General features: G+C 27.5%; 1 protein-coding gene across 8 annotated transcripts; it reads right to left on the reverse strand.

Annotated features, from left to right (window-relative positions):
- Positions 1-2546: 2546 nt before the first annotated feature.
- LOC145190569 (diacylglycerol kinase beta-like) lies at positions 2547-21771 on the reverse strand. Of its 8 annotated transcripts, XM_090091794.1 has the most exons (25): positions 21346-21771; positions 20359-20432; positions 19701-19914; positions 19383-19559; positions 15893-16087; positions 15229-15278; positions 13961-14035; positions 13680-13799; positions 13519-13545; positions 13177-13270; positions 12854-12948; positions 12542-12655; positions 10683-10781; positions 10436-10578; positions 9772-9932; positions 9606-9656; positions 9393-9434; positions 9220-9289; positions 8998-9088; positions 8819-8883; positions 5582-5672; positions 5183-5327; positions 4990-5110; positions 4823-4883; positions 2550-2881 (listed from the first exon to the last, which is right to left on the reverse strand). In XM_090091794.1, the coding sequence occupies exons 1-25, from the start codon at positions 21410-21412 to the stop codon at positions 2780-2782; spliced, it is 2544 nt and encodes an 847-aa protein (XP_089947920.1). In that variant the 5' UTR covers positions 21413-21771; the 3' UTR covers positions 2550-2779. The 8 variants fall into 8 exon arrangements, with proteins under 8 accessions (XP_089947919.1, XP_089947924.1, XP_089947917.1 ...); XM_090091793.1 differs by having other exon boundaries at positions 2547-2881; positions 4990-5327; positions 19401-19559; positions 21346-21647; XM_090091791.1 differs by having other exon boundaries at positions 2548-2881; positions 4990-5327.
- Between the last annotated feature and the right edge of the window lie 398 nt (positions 21772-22169).

The raw sequence follows: 22169 nt of genomic DNA on the forward strand, positions 1-22169 counted from the left end.
CAAAAACAAATCAAGCTAATAAGTTAAGTGTAAACAACTTGTGTTTTTAATTCAAGCTGCTTTTTCTTTTAAAATAACTTTGAAAGCAAAGTGTTATATGAAGCTGCTTTTTCGCAGCTTATTTTTTAAATATACATGACTAAATAGCTTTTTAAAAAAAGAAGCAAAATTTTCAGAGGTGTTTTGAGCTAAAATTGAATAATTTTAAATGATAGATTTATTTCTTTTTGAAAGGATTTTTCTTTTCCTTTTTTTTTTTTTTTTTTTTTGGTTTTTAGTCATGTTAAGGAATGATTTCCGAAAATTCCTTGAAAGCACTCTAAATGCAGCTCTATGGTTCAAAATCGGACGGAAAACAATCTCCGAATTTTTTTCAATGTTCAGAAGTGTTCTATGCACTTATCTGTATATATTTAAATCCAAAAACAGTAGGAAAGTTTCCTTAACAGCACGTGCGAATGCAAACGCAAAAAATTTGATGTTCTATAATTTTATTTTTTATGTGACATTGTAATTACCTTATATCACAAACGTCTTAAAGGCCGCAATAAGAAAGCTAATTTGTAGGCAATCCACCGATTGACAATAATGTCCGCAATTTCGGAGGAATCTGAAGTATAAAAGGAATAATTTATCACTTTATCTTCGTATAAAATACCTTTACCGATGTTTTTTATCATTTTTCTGTTGTTTTTTTTTTTGAGAAAAGTACAGTAAAAAGCTGAGGAAAAGCTAAAGAAAAGTTTTTTAAAAAATATATAAAACCTAAAACTTTAAAATTTAAAATATGGACAAATTTTTACGACTGCAGTTTTAAGTCCATATTCCTCATGAGAGACTTAACACTATTAACAAAACGCACAACGCATGTGTAGCTAAAATAATTAAAATGATACCTAAACTTATGTTCTAAGATTTTGAACAAAAAAATAGATGTGAAAAGCTTATGTACATTGATGTCAATCGTTTCATAATATTGAACGTTTATTCGGACGCAGGGCTTTATAAACTACTGATTATAAGAAATACAGTAGAATCCCGTTAACTCGGACTCTGAAGGTGTATATATTTTTTGTCCGACTTAGCAAATGTCCGAATTAACCAAAGCTCTCGTTAAGTCGGACTTTTTGAAAATGTCCGACTTATTGAGATTTCGGGACTTATCGAATGTTCCTCGATATATAAATATTATGTACACATATATTGAACAATATAGTCTTATGTGAAATATATATTTTTGTATATATAATATATATTCTATAAACGAAAAAAGTCCAAAATTGATGTTTATTTCAGTGACTCGCACAATTCTTTTTCAATCAGCTTTGAAGCATTCAGAGCTATTTGAAACGACGCGAAAGTAATTAATTGATATTTTTAATTAAATTTAATTTAATTGATATTTTTAGATTTTTAATGTAGGTTAGTTATAGTAGTTATTAACAAATAGAATTTAATCGAAGCTTAACTAAATCGAAAGCTCTCGGTGAAAATGTTTAGCTATGTTTAATTACATTTGACGCAAAAGTATTTTATTTTCGAGCGTTTAGAGTTTGGAATTTTGATTGAAGTATTGGAAGTTTTGTTTTATACGCACTTATATGCAAATACAAAATAAAAGTCCTAGTTAAGCGAAGTTTTTTGCCGAAGGGACCCCAAAAAACAGTACGAGTTAGCGAATGGTCCGTCTTAACCAGGGTACGACTTAAGCGGATGATTATACAGTAAGTTGATAGAGAATGTTCAAGGGGTATTGAAATTCCGTCCGACTTAATAAAAGTCCGACTTATCCAGGGTCCGAGTTAACGGGATTCAACTGTACATTTAGAGAGTTTATTGTCACTACGAAAACGCACGAAACTGGGATTGGGGATTGAAACTTTGAGAACGAACTATAAGTTTTATTTCTTATACCAAGAAATTATAAGTTTTCTTTGCTTAAAAAAAATATCTTTAAAGATTTTCTTTTCATTCTTCCCAAATTAATTGTGATGTATTTTAAAAGTCAAACGTTTTAAGGTGCTGCGCAGCAGTTTCCAAAACGAATAGAGGACGAAACCTTTACGAAAATTTCTTTTCAAAAAGATCAAATAAAAACGACTTGGCAAGATTTGACCATAAATGAAAAAGTAAAACGCAGAAAACTGTACTTAACAAAGACATTGTAAAAATTAATAAACGTAACAATATATTAACATTAGAAGACTCGCGTAGCTCAACACGCCAGCGCGTTTGTTGATTATAGTGTGTATATGTACAATCTATATATGTATATATATATATATGCATTTGAACGTATATATTTGCTATTAGATATATTTTCGTATTTACAAATAAATTAAAATCTGACCAAATAAAAAACCTATTTTTCCGTTATAATTATATCACCTTGAAATAAATAAATAAATAAAGGCACTTATTTTACGGGGGAGGAATTACATATTTTGGGGAAATGCATCATTTATTTTATAATAGCAGTTTATATATATATATATATATATATATATATATATATATATAAAATTTATGAGGGGTTGTATAATATATTAGTTGAAACAAAGATTTGTGTATGCTTGAAACCGTAAAAGATGAAGTAAATCTCAGGGAAAAAAATTGTAAAACAGAAAAAATCCAATCAAAATGCAAGAAATTCGAAGATCTTTCTGGAAAAAGTTTTTTTTAAAATCTAACCAAAAAAAAGAAAAAGAAAAGAAAAAGAATAACGAGCGGTATATAAAATCTAAAAATCAGCGAATGCTTTCCCAATAGCAAAACAAACTTACTCATCAGCTGCACTACGCTTAAGAAAATGAAAAAAATTCCTACTCTTTTGTGATGGGGCGACGCACATCGGTGTTTGATTTCGATGCCTAATCGATATCTAAAATATGAATAACAGTAGTCGTCGGATGCAAAATGTAGATATTCAAGTATCGCTGTCTTGATTTTCAATTAACAACGAATAAAAATACGAATTTCAAAATCAGTCAATTGAAATAAATCGAATTTGAAATAATTTTTATATTTAGACTTATAAAGTAACAAGATTCCAGAAAAAAAATTGCGATGCTCCACATTCATTTTATTTTGTTCATCCTTTCAACACATTTTATCTGTTCATCCTTTCAACACATTGCGCAGAATTGCTATTTAATTAAATCCGTTAAACATATTTTTTAAAAATAACAAATCTTATATGAATATAAACTTGTCATGTTATAAACTTTTATAGAAATTTATACTCTATTCGTTAATTTTCGTTACTAGCGAAAAAAAACGCCCATGCCTAATTCAAATAATTGACAACACTTTTTATATATATATTTAGTTTAGTACTTAAAGGATTGAAAAGGACTGTGAGTATTAAACACCCCCCCGGTTTTAAGTTTGCTCTTGTATCATAAAAAAAAAGGGAATAGAAGAAGTAAAAACTTATCTTGATTCACTCATAGCTCAAATTTTTGTTAAGATAACAAAACAGAAATAGCTTTTTGAAAAGAGTTGTATAATAAAGTAAAACGTTTCCTTTATTTATTTAATATATGTCAAACGTACTTTTAATATTTTCTAAACTATGAGATTAATATTTAAATATTAATCTCATAAAAATTTATTTTGTGTATACAAGTAAGGGAATAAAATGAAACAATAAAGGTATTCATAATTACGGGAGTAGGTAAGAAGAAAGAGGAGGTAGTTGAGAAATGCGGAGAAATATTACCTACTAGAGAGAGAAAAGTAAACTAGTTGAACGGTGTGTATCAAGTTGTATATTGTGTAATAATTTTGTTGTAAAAGTACTCAAGAACATATTCGAGTAATGGGCATTGGATATCGAGTGTAAAAAATAGTAAGATTGAAGGTATTAGAAATTAAAACAAGTGAAGAGTTAATCACTACAAACTGTTATCTCTGCTTAATTAGCAAGACAAATAAGTAAGGCGATATTATGGAATATATTAAAAATGACTACTTAAAGGTACTTTTTGATTGTTTGTTCATATATTTAAAGATTCAAAAAATGTGTTTCTTGCAGTAATTCTTTCAAGTTAAGCTAACAAAAAAAGAAATTAGCTGACTTAAGGTGTTGACAAATTTTTTATTCATTCGAAGTTACTCCTTAGTTTTAAGTGATAATAATATGTAGTAAAAAATATTTTTGACTGCTTGTTTAATTTTCTTTTTTTTTTTTTTCTTACTTTTTTTTTTTTTAAAAAAAAAAAGCCACATGAATTATCTTTGTCTCATTTATTTATCAAATTCTAAATATTTCTTTTAAAATGCATCAAACCTATAGCAAATGTAGTTTACAACTAATCTTTTAATTACTATTATATTGGCAATAGGGGACTTTGATGCAAAAAAAAAGCATTTAATGGAGTGTCAATTTATTAAGTCCTTCTGTTTGTTTTACACCAATTTGATGACAGACGAATAGACAAATTTTAGTGGTGATTCAACTACTATCATTGTGAAATATCATTTGCATAAGATGTATTTGCACTTAAAATTATTTTTTGAATCAAACTGATGGACTATGTCATAGATTAACACAGTAATTATACATTATATTTGCTAACTGTCAGATGTATTTCAAAAATAATATTTAGAACATAATGAAAGAAAAAAAATTAGTTTTTTATTTTAAAAGAATAGAAAAAAAATGAAAATTCTTATGTGGCTTAAAACTTCTTACACTGGTGGCATATGATTTAAGTTCAGTTTTGTGTCACATATACAGATATACAGTACTATATATAAACCTCATAATAGCTTTGCACAATAAATTAACCTGGAATAGAAATAAATAAAGACATCATACCACTGATGGAGCTTGTAGCCATGGCTCTCCATCAATTTGCATTGGAGTTGAACGTTTCACTCTGAAAAGAAACCAAACAACTGGTTGACATCATTATTCCATACATAGCATAATATTTCATTAAACAGAGAAAATAGAACACCTATCTTGGTCAAAAAATAATTCACCTCATAACTATGGTTGAGCATTGAGCTATTCGCAAACCATGTTGACGAACTCCAGCTATTATCTGGCCAACATATAAACTATTTTCTAAACCAACAACTTCCATTTTTCTATCACCAATATCTAAAAAGATTTTAGGAAAAGTAATATCTCTGAAAATACTAAAAAACATTAAAACAAATGTGAAAAGCTTACTTTGAACAGCATTAGACAAATCACTGGAATCTTTTTTATTGCCTTTTTCCGATTCTCCCCATATATTAGCCCCACCATATATACTTGGTATGTTTAAAATTGCTATTCCTTCTAATGGTGGTAGATCAACTTTTTTCCCATCACACTACCAGAAAAAAATCAGACATTAGATTATGTTCATATGTTATTATATGTTTTACAATATATGATAATGTTAGATGAAATGTTAAAAGCATTCTTTATACATTTTAAAATATGTTATTAACACATTAAAACTTTAAGGTTTTAATAACATATTCTCAAATATGTTAATAATATTTTTAATATCTCATATAATGTTAAGTTAGAATTTTTTACAAACAGAATTAAAATTAAATTAAAAATTAAAACAAACTTTACAATTAACTCCACATCATTATGAAGACCTTTACAAGAACCAGCTAATTGCTCTGATGTTCCAGCCTCAAAGTAGCGCAATTTGTTTTTAAATCTAAATAAAAATGTAAATATTCTTAACACTTTTTTAATACAGCTCATTTTCTTAAAGATAATATTATGAATCTTAAAGTTTATAGATTTATAGATAAAATTTGCATGATTCACTTTTCAGTTGCAATTAAAATTGAAACATAAAAGTTTTATTCCACTTTTAATGAGGAAAAAAAGCTTTATTACAACTAAAAACTGCTTGTCAGAAAAAGCAAAGTTGACATCAAAAGATGTTATACTTCTAATCATAATTATATATGGAACATTGCTCCAATTTTTTTAACTTTTGCTAATTGCTTTAGATGTCAAAAGCTAAAAATACTATGATTTTTATCATAAAAGTTTCCTTTAGATCAGGGGTGGCCACAATAAGGCCCACAGGCCAACTCCGGCCCTCAGCAACCTTTTATCCAGCCCGTCAGTTAATTGTAAAGATAATAAAAAAAACTATAAACATATATATTATTAATAAATTATATAATATTTAAATTTATAAATTAATATTTTAAAATATTTTTTGTAAAAAAACAATCGCTTTAAATAATTAAAAATATATTAAAAAAATCCTGCCGGCAATTAATCGCAGGATTAATTTCCAGCACTGCCGGCAATTACCATTTGCATTTTTTAATTGTAAATGGCATCTTCAAAATCAAAACAACGAAAAATCGACAAGGAATGTCGTTTATTTAATGATGAATGGCAAGCTAAATACTTTTTTGTTGAATGTAATTCAGTGCTAGTATGTTTAATATGTAATGAATTGGTTTAATATGTAATGAATTGGCAAAGAATATAATCTAAGGAGGCACTATGATACAAAACATTCAAAAACTTATAATCAGTTTGTCAACGAGGTGCGGAAAGAAAAATCAATTAAATTGAAAAGTAAGTTATTTGAACAACAAGATTTGTTAAAAAGGGGCAACACTGAAACAGAAAATGCTGCTAATGCAAGTTATGAAATGAGTCTTCTTTTAGCTAAAAATTGTAAACCATTCAGTGATGGGGAAATTATTAAGGAATCTCTTTAAATTGTGTTCAAAAACATTTGTCCTGAAAAGTTGAAAATTTTAAATAATATCTCCCTCTCAAGACAAACAATTACACGAAGAACATGTGATATTGCTGATGATCTAAGTTTGTCATTGACCGAAAAAATAAAAGCATTTCAGTATTATTCAATAGCTATTGATGAATCAACTGATATATCACAAACTGCTCAATTAGCTATTTTTATTCGTGGTATTGATAATGAATTTCTTGTTACTGAAGAGCTACTTGACATCTATCCTATGCAAGGCAAAACAACAGGAGAAGACATTTTTCTTGCCATGAAGAAAGTTTTTAAAAACTTGACTTACAACAGATTAATTCCAATTACATCAGATAGTGGCAGCTCAGTGATTGGAAAAAAAATGGGTGTTGTTTCCAGACTGGAAAATGAAATGGCAGAAAACAACTTGTCATTAATTAAGCTGCATTGTATTATTCATCAGCAAAATTTAACAGCAAAGACTATGGATGTGGAAAATGTAATGTCTGTAGTAGTTAAAGCAATAAACAGCATTAAGTCCAGTGCATTACGAAGTAGGCAATTTAAGGCTTTTCTTGCTGAAAATGACTCTGAATATGGTGGTCTGCTTTGTTATACTGAGGTGAGATGGCTTTCTAAAGGTAATATGCTCAAAAGAACTTATGATTTAAGACAAAATATGTTGGATTGTTTCAAAATTATCAACAAAGATTATCCACCAGAGCTAGAAGAAAAAGAGTTTATTAAAAAATTTGCATTTCTAGAAGACTTGACCCAACATTACAATATACTTAACAAAGAACTCCAAGGAAAAGATCAATTAATTTGAAAAATGTACAACCTTATCCTAGCCTTTCAGTTGAAATTAATTTTGTGGGAGCAGCAATTGAGAACTGGAAATTTCAGTCATTTTCCAACTTTGGGTGAGCTGAATCCTGGAAACACAGCGAAATTTGTTACCTGTATTGCTGAATTGAAAACAAGATTTTCAAAAGGGTTTGCAGATGTTAAGAATCATGCAGACAAAATCCAATTGTTCACAGTGCCATTCTCTGGTGATATTGAAACTGTACCAGATAAATTCCAAATGGAGCTAATTGATCTTCAATGCAGCGATACTTTGAGAGAAGCATATAATAAACAAAATTTATTGTTATTTTACAAAAATCTTGACCAAAATAAGTACACCAACTTAGTCAACAATGCAAAAATGATGGGTGTCTTGTTTGGTAGCACATATTTGTGTGAAAGTGTTTTTTCTTGTATGAAATTTGCAAAATCCAAAACAAGATCTGTACTGACAGATACTAATTTGCAAAATACATTAAGAATCGCAACCAGTCAGTTGCTTATTGACATTAAAAGTATTGTGAAAAAAAGGCAGGTTTGTGATTACCAGTAAACTATAATTTGTATTATACCTAATAGCCTTGTGACCAGCATATGTTGTAAGCTAGTAAATATGGGTGTTTGAGTGTTATTCCTTTGCAAGTCAATATTTTTAAATAAAATATTTTAAAAAAACTATATTATTAAAAATCTCCGGCCCCAATTAACAGTTAAAAAGCTAACTTTGGCCCTTATTAAAAAAGTTGTAGCCACCCCTGCTTTAGATGATGTGAGAGCGCTTTTTATCATACAGCTTGTTTTAATTATAAGTATTATTTTAACTTCTGTGTTATGAAAAAGTATCGCACAAGATGTTGACAAGATATGATGGCATACCGAATGCAATTTATGTGTCATTCTAGAAACTTATTGGATGGCCTATATAGTAAGAAATTTGATAAGAATTAGTAAATGCTGAATAGTTATTCTTAATCAAAAATTTTAACTAGACTCAACTTTATCACTCTATGTAATGGCTGAGATACCTCCACTAAAAACAGATTTAAAAACTTTAAATAGAATTTAATTTTTTTTAAATAGGCAGAATACTATGCTTATCAAAAACACAGCAAAACTTGCTTTCTCCATTGCCAAAAACCATCCTAGTTTCCTCTTTATAAACTTTTTTACAAAATATACAATTGAATAAACTATACTTTTTTTAAACAACTTATTATATTTCTAAAAAATACACAATATGGGTGAAAAGTAAAAATTGGCACCTGCTATTGAACTTTTCTGGGTTCTTTTCTCTCTGTAAATGAAACTTTAATGCGACTGACGCATCCTAAACAATTTATGATTTTAAAAAACAACTTTTCTACCTTTTGAAATATATCACAAGATTTCTTAACAAAATCTCTATGCCTTATTCTATGAAATACATATAATCAAGACTTACAACACCAATCGAAAAATAGTTGTTCATAATATTTTGTGGCATAACATCACATTCTTCATTATTATCTATTTCTTCACAGTCTATCTGCCACCTGGTTAAAAATTTTATACTTTTATAGCATAAGCAACCTATTTTGTTAATATTAGCTTAAGAAAATCAAAGAAATCTCAAAATAGTGGTGATTTTTATATTAATTCTGATTGTAATAATAAAAAAAAATACCTATCCATGACAACAGGATTACTTTGTGCAGTTTTGATGAGGCATTTTTCTATCTTTCCTCCATCATAACCTACAAAAAAAAATTAATAAATTTTTAAAATATTCAATTTTTTAAAATTCTTTCTATTTTAAAGAAATAAAAAAGTTAGATCTTATTTTTATAAATTTCTTACCTCCACCCCAACCTAAGCAGCGTGAAAGGTCATTTCCAGTACCTAAATATCCAGAAAGCTCATTTATGAAAACTTTTTTTTGACAATTTGTAGCTTCAATTGAAAAAATATTATAAAAAGAAGTATGGCTCCTAATCTTACATTTACATGGACAGAAATCTCACAAATCTGAACCTAATCTGATTAATAAATGATAGACAAAAAAAATCTTACCCAAAGGAAGAATAGCCATTGGTGGACGCTGCTTCAAACTGGATAAGCGATCTAGAAATGGCACATTTCATTTTTTTACAATTTTATTTGTATTTAGCATGGATAACTTTTAGAAATATCTGGTATTTAAACTTAAAAAAAAATGAGAAAAAATGAGAAAAAAAACCTAGAGTTGACAAGATCCATCCAGCTGTACCATCACCTCCACAACACAGTATACGAAAATTTGGTATTTGTGAGAAGAATTTCAAACCAGGAAAAGGTCCTGCATCAGCTAAGTTAAACACCTGTCTTGGGTTAAGTAAGTATCTAAATTTGTTAAGTAACCTAAAGAGATAATAAAAGAAAAAAAATTGGTGCAAGGGATAATGAAAATGTTCAATTTTGTAGCGATTTACGATTAAAAAAAAAAAATTAAAAATACTCCATATAGAAATTCTCATCAAAAAGTTTTATCTGAGGCTTTACTTTAAGTAACACTTTCAAAGTACTAAAAGAAATGCTTCCTTTTGTGTTATTTAAACTAAACTCTGATGTAAAATCCACCAAAAAAATATCAACATCACTTTAATCAAGTACATAAAAAAACCCTTTAAAATAAGTATTATAGAAAAGTCTGACAACTTTTTATTAATCAAAATAGACATATAATTAGAAATTCTGAAATTCAAGGATGTGGTATTAAGAATTGATATTGCTGTTTTGTATTCATTTACTATATTGTTAAAAAAATTTGTATTTAGTAATTTTTTAATGAAAATATAATTTTAATTCCTATGTTATTGAGTTTTTATTAACAAAAAAAGCATCAAGAAAAAATATCTGCTTACTTTGCACCTTGTCTACCACCACTTTTTGGGTTAACAAAGACCACTAAAGGTTGACTATTAGGAAGTGGAGAAATCATCATTGGTATACCATCGTAACTAATTACAGAATTTTTCTTTTCTCTACCATCACGAGCTCCCCTTTTCTAAAAATTTATTGCATCCATGTAAATTAAAAGAAAAATTGTAAAAACAGAACATGTTTGTAAAATGCATAACTTAATAACACAATGTGTAACATTTAACATACTGCAGTTTGAGGGGTTATGCATATTGGTGGCAAAATATGAACACGATGTTTGCCTAGTGAGCATTCTACTTGCATGTATTGAACACAACGATTGTGTACCTAAGACATGTTTAAAGAAATCCTAAAGCACAGTATATGATGTGTACAACAAACAAAGAACAGAATATTTCTATATTATATGTATAACATATGTATAACACATGTATTATAGCTACAACAAAAAAAAAACAGCATGTTTATACATTATATATCATATATGTATTAAACATACATCTTTTAAAACAAAAAAAAAACATTAAAAAGGTAATATACAATAGTGTTAAAATAAGTAAGATGCAAATCATCTCTTATCATTTTCATTCCCATTACATTCAAAAACTGTGCTTTTATTGTGCAGGTAAGCTTGGAATCATTCACTTACATTTAAGACAATCAAATAACAGAATATTATAGTAAAAACAAATGATCAAAAATCTTTTTCTTCTTTATTCAATTTCAATCAAAGAGACCAACAAACCAAAGTAAACCTGAAACATTTTGATAATCTGCCACCTGATAGTAGCTCTGAAAAACTTCATGAGGAGGAAAATATTAATGTTAATCAATATTTTCCTCCTCATGACGTTTTTTATTTTTATTGGGTAATTCCTATTATTATGTTCAATCAAAGAGACCACCAACCAAAGTAATCCTCAAATATTCTTTACAAGGAAAACAAAAACCAAGAGGCAACAACAAAATTTTTTTGGTGGCATTTTTCAAAAAGATATTTTATCCAAGAACAAAGCAACAAATGATGTACTTACACTTCTGTAGACAGCTTTCTTTAATATTGATTAGGTTTAGATATAGTATTTTTGTGTACTTATGATTAACCAGTTGCCAAGAAAGGACTTCAAAGCATTTACTGCTTTTGTAAAACCACATGTTAAGGCAACATGTCTGGAGTCTATCTAACCCACCAAGGAGATAATTTTTATATGTAGTCACTTACAGGCCTTTACCAATTGGCACTACCAAGTACAATGGTCTACAAGTCCTAAAACTTTTTTGCACCCTATGTTTTTTTTTAAAATGGTCTGCCACCTAATTGTTGCTCTGAAAAACTTTGTGAGGAGGAGAACATCAAGATTAACATCAATATTCTCCTCCTCACAAATTTTTCATTTTTAATATCAATTATTCACCAATTTTATTAAGATTAAAATCAAGATTAACATCTTTATTCTCCTTCTCATAAAGTTTTTTTTCTTTTAATTATGTATTTAATGTGTATTTATTGTGTGTGTTTAATGTAATTTACTGTTACAAAAAAATTAAACAAAACTTTCTTAAAGCTCTTATTTTGTGTTTCTTATTGTTGTACTTCTTAGTGTGTATATCATGTTTCTCAGTTGATTAAAGCAGAATGTAGGATTTTCTTTTTAAATTGATAAATAGGCAAAACTAAGAGTCAATTGTCTTTTTCTTTAAAACCTTAGAAAACTAATACTATTACTATCTTTAAAGTATTAAATATACAAATATATAAATTATTGACATGCTTTTAGAAAATATAAGAAGTTGTTTGTTTTTTGAACACTCTTCAAACTTAAAAAACTTTCTTATTTAAATGCTTTGATTGAAATATGAAAAGTTCAATTCTGTTATTTTAAAATTCATCTCTTACCGTTTACTTAATATCTAATTGATGTAATTTTACACTTTCACTGCTTTACATCATATAAATACCAACTTTCATCAATTATTAATCATGCTTTGTTATACTTTATTACAATCTTTTAACAAGAGTCCCTTTTAATAAAAACTCCTTCCCTCAGCCCTCAAAATCTTTTATTTTATAAAACATAGAAAATTACTTTAGCTTGACACCATACACAATGCAGTCCAGTTAAACAGTTTATTTTAATTGTTTTATTACACTTGGAACATTTGCCTGCACAATTGCCTTCAACCCAATGGTGGTCCATAACCTGAAAAAAATGTTTCAGGATGAAAGTTTTTCTAATCAGAAGGAAAAAGAAAAAATAAATGAAGCTTAGCTAAAAACTAAATGAAAACCTCAGCTGAAAAATTCCAGAATATTCTCATTAAAACTTTTTACCAAGAAATATCAAACTTGGTAAGAAATACTACCTAAATGCATACTTAAAAATGAATATAAATAATACCGTAGCTTTCATTTTTGATTTCGACTCCGTATATGTTTGTATACAAGAATTAGGTACTCTCTTTACACATCTTTCATGGCAGGTAAAATGGCAAACTACAAAAGATCATTAGTAATTCTTATTTCTGTGCCAAAAAACAGAGACCATTATTAGAGGAAGTGAAAGAGGTAACAAATTGGGATTAGTGTTGTTAGTTTTCTTTAAAAAACTAAAACTAAAAAGCTTGAAAATAAACTTAAAGATAAATGTAATAGTTAAAAACTTCAAAAACTTAAATCAATATATTTGTATTACATATATTTTACTACATATATTTTTCTTACAAATGCAAACAAGCCCTTGTTTCCGATGAAATCCAGTCAAAGCACTGTGGCATATATTGCAGAAAGCTTGGGACTTAAAATGCTTCATGTGCCACTAAAAAAAATTGATAAAAACATTTGAATTCGACTAAATTATTGAAAACAAATAATTGCTTAGCAAAAATTAACAAGGAATAGATAAGATTAGGATTTTATGAATAACAAATACAGAGTGTAAATTGTAACTACTATGATTACTTGCTGCAACTAAATAGCTGCAGCTGATAATCATAGAAAGTAAAATAAGCAATATATCAACAAGTAAACAAAAAAATTGTTTAAGAAATTTTATTTAAATTGTACCTGATGTTTGCCCTCTTCATCAACTTTCTTAGTTTAAAAAAAAAAAAGAGAATACAAAAAATATATATAGAAACATATATTCAACAAACATGCTAAATGCAACATAGATTAAAAATAGTTAGAAAAAAATTGCTTAAAAGAAAAACAAAAAAGTAACATACTACATCCATTCCAAGTAAAACTAAAAATGGTATATTATTCATTCCTCCTTTAATAAATTCTTCAATACTAATTTGACCATCAGCATCACAGTCCATATCTGCCAACATATCCATTAATATCTAAAATAATTGAATGACCTTGCACTCTGTTATGTCATTATTTACAAATAAAATACTAGAATAAATAAATTTTGATTTTCCTATTGCTTGAGTAAGAAACTGATACACACTTCTGAAAGAATAATTTTGAAAAAGACATTAAAACTAAAAGAACTATATACCGGCTGAATAGCGGCAGTATCCCAGCCAAGATATTCTGCCACTCTTATCATTTGATTTACAATTGATTCCAGTTCCTTGATAAAATAAACACAATTGTTAGCTAACAAATAACAAGGGGAAAAAAAGAAAAATGTCAGGGAGGAATTATACCCTACACAGGTTGTTTGTTAGGCGTGCAGGTATATGTTGAAATGTTTTTACAAATTCTCCAAAAAAAGATTGAAGATATTTTTGTATTGTTCTTTTTTCAAAACCACAGTCTTAGCTAAACAAAAAAAAACTTAAATCTAACTAATCAATCTCTAGCAATAGCTAAACAAAAATTTGAATGTAGTGTTGGGTATTTAACAAAGAGTGGGAGAGTCTTTTTTACTGATGTTTGAACTAAAACCATGCGCCTGCTAATATAGTAATCTAATTTTAAAAGATTACAGTCTGAAAAGATATTTTCAAAGAAAAACTTCAAAAACTTCGGAAATAGTGACTATTAGATAAAGGTGTCTATTACACAGCTAAAGAAAAATATTAGCTGTGTGAGTCTCACAACTGGGTACCCATATGTAGTAATGTCAATTGACATTGTCATGGAAGAGAGTTCACAAGAATAATGAGAATGTTGATGGGTATATCATTTTCAGGACACATTTTTTTTGTATTTGAAATCAAAGTTTAAGTTGATATTGGATTGTTATCTTGCTTATATACTTTTCATCCATGTACTTAACTAGTGTTAATACTTTGTATCCTTACAAACAGGACTATTAATGTATTTGTACTTTTGACTATGACTCTATACCATCAGTTTCAGCCTAGTTTTTATTACAGTACCACACCTAGTACTATTGTAACAACATTACAAATTTGTGTCTTGAGAACAATAACAAGTATCTGTCAGAAAATTATCACTAACTTATATTGGAAAACTTGAAATTTACAAACTAAAAATGAAAAAAAAAATGTTTTTGAATACCTTAGTAGTATTTAAAAATTTGATCATTTTTTCATTTTAGATCAACTTAGCATTGAATAAAAATGAAAGTGGTCAAATTTTATACATTATGCAGCAAAGAAATTTCCTTCAACCATTCAAACACCTGCTTACTCTTAAACTAGAGCTTGGTAGAAATCTTCCAATCATTAATTTTGAATTTTATCTATGGTTGCATATTCAACAAAACACTATGGTTGCATATTCAACTTTCTTCATGCTTATAGTATATATTTTTTACATTTTAAATACAATATAGTCATTACAAACGGTTTTTACCTTTTGATCCAAATAATTGTTGTTATCACTGTCATAAACTCGAAACACAACTAAAAATTAAAAAAATATAAAGTAGTTTATAAAGGTAGTTAAGCCTAATTCTTTACTCCAAAAAAATTTGTAAATTTCATTTAAAAAAAATACTTCATGAATTGGGTTCCTAATCAATAAATCATAAAAATAAATCAAAAACAGGTTTTATTTAATTGCAAAAACAAATTCAGTAAGATTTCCTCTCTAAGTTAGATAGTTTTATTAAACTGTAAACAGCACCAAAACAAACAAAAAATTTCAGTAATAAAATATTTCGGAATGAAATAAATTACCAAGAAAGAAAGAGAATTTAAAGTATTCACTTAGATCACACTTACAAACCATTTCTTAAAAACCAATAATAACAAAAAGACCTTCAAAAATAATTGGAAAATCTGCATCTTTTATTTTAAAATCATCTTGCTGTATATAAGTGTTTTGGAATAAAAACCTAGGAATAGGTCCCAGTTGAAGTTTAATTCTTAAAAATGCTAATTATGCTTCATAAATTATTTTAGCTCAAATATTCAGTAACATTTCTCAAGTTTTAACTCCTAATGGATAATAAAACAGATATTAACATTTAAATATGTTAAGAAAGAGATCATTTAACTTTTTAAAAATGCCTTACATTCTAGTTTATCTTGCACATCACCACCCTCAAGTAGTGATAAGTAACAAGCAATTTCTTTTATTTCAATCATAGGAACAAGGCATAGATCGTTAAAATCCCTAGGTGATTTAGTAGAGTCATCATTTGTTAAAACTTGATTTTCTGGAGAATGGTTCTCTAAGTAAGAAGAAGTGCGCAAGGAAGACACTTCTTCTAAAAAAGTAAATAATTAAAGTTAATACAAAGAAAAGCCTTTAATAAAAATATTCATGTAACTAAGAAAAGTAATTAAAAATATTGCAAGATATTTACTATAATAAAATACTTTGAATTTAAAAAAAAATTCATTTCCTAAGAAACATATTTCAGAGTAAGGCTGATCTTAAAAAGGTATTCACTTTCTGTATTATAGCCAAAGTAAGTAAAAAAAGATAAATAATTTTTTTATTGTTTCTTTAAATCTTAAAATTTTTAAAAGTAAAATTTTTTATTTAAAGAAGTGACAAATATGGCCACTTTTGATAATGCATGTTAATCTAGAGAATATGAAGTAAAGAGCTATTTTGAACATTCTGAATAATCACAACAATCAAAATGTAAGCGTTGTAAAATTACTTGTCAAACCCCTGGCTCTACAATAAAAAGCTTCATTTGGTTTAATTTAGAAAAGGACATTGTTGCTTCTGTAACCAATAGAGCAATATTAGTAAAAAAAAATTTGAAAAAAAAACTAAACCAGAGCAAACCTGTGACCTTAAGTACTACAAACTGTAATAAACCAATGTTTAAGAGATATTTTTTTGTACTTACAAAAATTACTTTCTAATTTATTAATTTTATTTTTTTTTGCTGTAAGTTAAGTTTTTTTTATATGAAGCAAATAAAGGTGCTGTAGCTATATATGATTATGGTTAATCAAGCAAAAATTTAAATGGCTGAATTTTTATAGTTTTTTAAAAAGTTTTTTAAGTAAAACTCATATTTAATATTAAATAAAACTTGACTTGATTGATATTATGCTAATTATGTTTTTCCTCAGAAAGCAGATAATGCTGTAGTAAGTTAAAACTGCAAAGATCCTACAAATTTTCTATGAATAAAATATTACAGCTTATAAATATTTAAAAATTTAAACAAAAACACTTTGATTTAATATTCACCAAAATTAGAGTTTATTGCCATAACAATCATTTTGTTTTCTATAGAAAGCAGAAGATGTAGTTATAAATGATAAAAATTTAATGTTATAATGTGAAAAAAAAAAATATTTTGAAATAGAGCAAGTTGCATACAAATAGGTTTTTTTCACCATATCTATTTCTAGCACACTGCAGTTCTCTCTCTCTCTCTCTTCATCAAATCATTAAATTAAAAAACATCAAATTAAGGTTGTTTTTTTGTTGTTGTTGTTGTGAAGAGAACCCCAATATGTTTGAGATAAAAGAGTTTTTTTTATGCATTATAGATGAGTGGATCTGAAAAGTTGGAGTGGGATTTTATTTATAATTCTAAAAACTTAAGAATGGATTTAAATTATTGGGTAGTACTTTTTGGTTGCTCATTGACTTTAAATTTAGAAACAGCAATGTTGAATTTAATTTTTCTTTAAGGCAAAACTTACTACTTCAGACAAAGCACTCAGATATCAGCCACTTAATTAGCAACAAATTCATTTTTTTTAAGTCATCAAAAAAGTTACAAAACTTGTACAACTAAGTTTGAAATTAAAAATTCTTCAAACTGAAATTTTTACATGTTATCATCACTTCGTCTTTAATGAATATTTACATATTTTTAGTTTTTTAGTTTTTAGTTAACACATATGGTATACAAATATAGCACATACTGTCAACTAGTCACACTCCTACTATTAACCAACCATTTTTCTACTAGTGACATATCATGGTTTCAAAATCTTAGAATGCTGTATACACTCCCAACTTATGGACCATCTTGAGAGACAGAAAACAACCAGCTAAACAACAATTTAGATTCTGTCAGAATAGAAGTACTGAATTTGCAGCTAAATTGTTCATAGATTCTATCAGGACTTATGTAATGATGCAGGTAAACTAACAGGGGCTATGTTCATTGATTTAAGATTGGCTTTTGATATTTTAAATCACAGCTAGATTATGGTCAGTTTTTTAAATATGGAATGTAAATAAAGAATGCTCCGATTAACTGATCACAAATTTAAAACCAAGATTTAATGTGAACTAAGCTATAAAAACATTACCTGAAATAAAAAGGCATTTTTATATATTCCAAAATCTAAATTAGGACCAATCAGTTTAAGTTTTTTCAATTGTGGATTAAAATCCTTTAAATCCACAATGAAAGAAAGTTATTCAACGAGCTGATCTCTCAATTACTGCAAGATCAGCTCATTGAATAGCTTTTAAAACATTTTATGTAATTGAAAAATACTTTTCCTCAGCAGAGGAATCTAACTACTTAAATTACTTCAAAAACTTTAAGACTACTTGACTATAAGAAGTTTTCATGTTTATAAGAAGTTTTACATGTTTATAAGAGGTTTTCATGTTTATAAGAAGTTTTACATGTGTTGCTACAATTACTCTGTCAACATTTTGCATCAGGTTTTATTTTATATTTAAGTTTTTTAAGAATTTAGCAGTGTTCATTGTAGAAGCTTCTTATTTTGCTTATTTACTATAGTTTATTTTCCAAAATATTTCATATAAAAATTTGTACATTTTAATTTTACTTTTGACCATTACCTACTTAAGCCAATAATGTAAATTTTTACTTAAAAAAAAGGACAGTAAGTTGTGAGAAAATAGTAGATGACATATTTTTGAGATTTTTTGCTTCCATTTTCATTTATTCATTTATTTATGTTTCATCAACTATTTTCATTTACTTATTAAGTTATGAATAACTTTTTTTTTTAACACAGCTAATTGTTAGGAAATATAATGTATAATTTGTTCTGTTATTAATGACATCAATTATGTGCCAACTTTGAGGGAGAAAAGATTTACACCAATATGATTACATATTGATAATAGATGAAAATATTTGTAATACCCAACTACAAAATTGTATTTCCAGTCACATTTTTTTAAGAAAATATTTTCAAAAATGGCACAAAAAGAGAGAAATTTAAAGAATTAAACATCATCATAAAATATAAATCAAAATAGTAAAAGGAAACTGCTATCGTTTCCATGAACAAGCTATACTATTATGCTAAACTGAGTACAAAGTGCTAATCAAGTTGCAGTAGGGTGAATATTTTTTAAATCAAATTACAATCTCATAGTGATTAAAACTGTACTTATTCATTATTTTTGCAAACTGCTGCGTGTACATTTAGTATAAAAACTTGTTTTAGAGAAAAGTTAGCTAGTCACAAAAATGTGTACCTTCCTAAGGTCAGTCTTGAAAGATCATCAATAACAAATATCAAAATGTATATTATAAAACAGATGATATCATCTAAATGTGGAACAAAATGAAAAATAGATGGCTTAACACTAACCTAACTGATGATATTTACCATTAGGTTTCATCTTGTGATGAGTCTCATTATTTACTTCATTTAATGCATTTGCTGAATTACAGCTTGAAATGCTTGGAGTTATACCAGCAACAACAGTTGCAGTAGCAACCAGTGTAGCGCGACGAGCACCTTTGGCAATCCTTGAAAATAGAAGATCTAAATACCAAGAATGAACAAATAAATTTTTTTTAGTTTAGCAATTAAATTGATAATCTAGTTATATGAAAAATGACATCAAAAGCACTTAAGAATTCAAGATATTTGTTTAATTATAACATAAGAACAAAAAATTCTCACTTGGTGTGGCATTGTATATATCTCCAGCTTCTTCATTTGCTCCACCTTCTTCAATAAACTTTCTAATAAGGGCAGAGGGCATCTCAGGTGACTTCACACCCACTTGAGGAACTTTCTTGTGAAATGTCCAAAATAAAGTTTGACATAGTTCATCACTAATACTTTCTCCCAAGTAAGATGACATAAATAGTTTGAAACCTTCATATCCCATTGGCTAAACATAAGAACTAAAGGTCTTGTTTTATTTATAATCTAAACCCTAGCATGCTAACATAGATCTTTCTATAATTTTTGTACAGTATTTGAGAATGCAAATGTTTAACTTTTTATATTAGCATTTTTTTTTTTGTTAGCAAAGAAATCACTGAAATGGTTTTAACTTTTAAAATCATTTTTCCACTTTTGAGAAAATAATTAGCTAATCTTTAAGATATTACATGGGTTCTACAAACTATTAGTCTTGAAAATATCAACTACTTGGTAAAACTTTGTAATGTATTGTTGGGAGTTGCAATCTTTAAGATCAATAAATTACCTCAGTCAAACACAAGCAAGTTTGTTACTTTAAAAATATTTACAAAAATAAAAAAACACTATTATTATTCACAAATATTAATCCTTAAATAATGTTTTCAGAGGAATGTTGTTAGGTTATTACCTGTTCAGTGTTATAATGTTTATGAATACCAGCATGAAACTCAGTTAAAACATCTTTAAGCCTTCTCTTTGAATCTTAAAAAAAAAACAAGCAAAGTAATGTGTTACTAAAAATTCTTATCAAAATTGAATTAACTGAGTGATAACTATTTTAATTTCAATTTTTAATTGTAAATGTACATATAAATACACAAACAATTAAACACATGCCACTTATTTCTATACACAGTATTACTTGTAAAGATTTTTCTATGCTCACATTTTAATGTGTGTGTGTGTGTGTGTGTGTGTGTGTGTGTGTGTGTGTGTGTGTGTGTGTGTGTGTGTGTGTGTGTGTGTGTGTGTGTGTGTGTGTGTGTGTGTGTATATATATATATATATATATATATATATATATATTCTTTTAAATACTAATTTATTTAAAACTAAGAGTGCAATTGTTTTTAGAAACTATTTCTAAATGATTTATAGACATTATGTAAAGTATACTTTACATAAATAGAAATATAATATTAAAATGTATGTGTAAATATTACAAATATTTGTGTATGTCTTTTAACATAAGCTTCAAGGTATTGAGTACACACACACACACACACACACACACACACACACACACACACACACACACACACACACACACACACACACACACACACACACACACACACACACACACACACACACACACACACACACATACACACACATACATTATGTACACAATACCTTGTTTATATATGCAAAATGTATTTATGCACTGTTATACATTTGTAAATTTATGATTACTAATAGACATGTTTTATTATTATTGAATTCACAGAGAGATGCTTAGAAAAATAGATTTACTTTATTGGCTATTAAGCTAACATTAAGTAACAAGGTACCCAATATTGCCCAAAAAAAGTCAATAAGTTAAAGTCATGAAATTTAACACACCTGTAAGAAATTTCTATGGAAAAATTGTTGCTTAATATTTTAATCTTACATTTTGTATACTCTTGCAGCTGTTTGAACTCATGAGGAGGAAGTCTATCCCATATACCTGCGGCCATACTTTATTTAGAATTTACTCTAAATTCTACTATATCAACATAGCTTGCTTATTGGTGCCATTTTTATACAAATAATCTCGTATTTCTCGATAAGCTTTTATTCTCTAATATTTACTTTTACAAACAACAGCATCATATAATTTCACTTATTCTATGATATTAACTGCTAGGAAAAGAAACATATTTATAAATATTGATTTTCCAATGAGTATCTCAGTGTAACTGCATTGCCATGAAAAGCATATCTATTTTCCGTGATCTTTTGTTTTTAATGAAAGACTTTCGATTTATTATTTAAATTACACAAATTTATGAGAGCGAACACTTCTGGAGATAGCCTTTTGAGACTTGCCGAAAATAAATTTAACTCCTTAGTTATACGCTTAATGAATTTCCGAAAAACAGCTGTTTAAACTTATACTTTTTTAAAACCCCCTGAACTTTTCTAAATTATAAAAGAAGAAAAATCATCTAACCAATCGTATAGAAATGAAACTATTACTCGATTTTTTGAAAACATGAATGGTTTAAAAATTTTCAGGAACAATTTGAGCAAAATTTTGCAATAATAGAAGCGGAAAATGAAGAAGAATATCTGAGTTATTTTGAAGGTGTTCTTTCTTTGATATCAAGGCTTTCCATTCAAATTATTATTCTTCGTTTGTCGATGTTTTTGATAAGAAATCAGGGATATCAATTTTACACATTACGTCATTTTTTTTTTTCAAAACCAAATAATACCAATATCAAAATAGTT

This window comes from Hydra viridissima, unplaced genomic scaffold (genome assembly GCF_058129835.1).
Source record: "Hydra viridissima isolate aposymbiotic clone 2 unplaced genomic scaffold, HvirCarnegie_v1 scaffold_6, whole genome shotgun sequence".
Taxonomy (NCBI): Eukaryota; Metazoa; Cnidaria; class Hydrozoa; order Anthoathecata; family Hydridae; genus Hydra; species Hydra viridissima.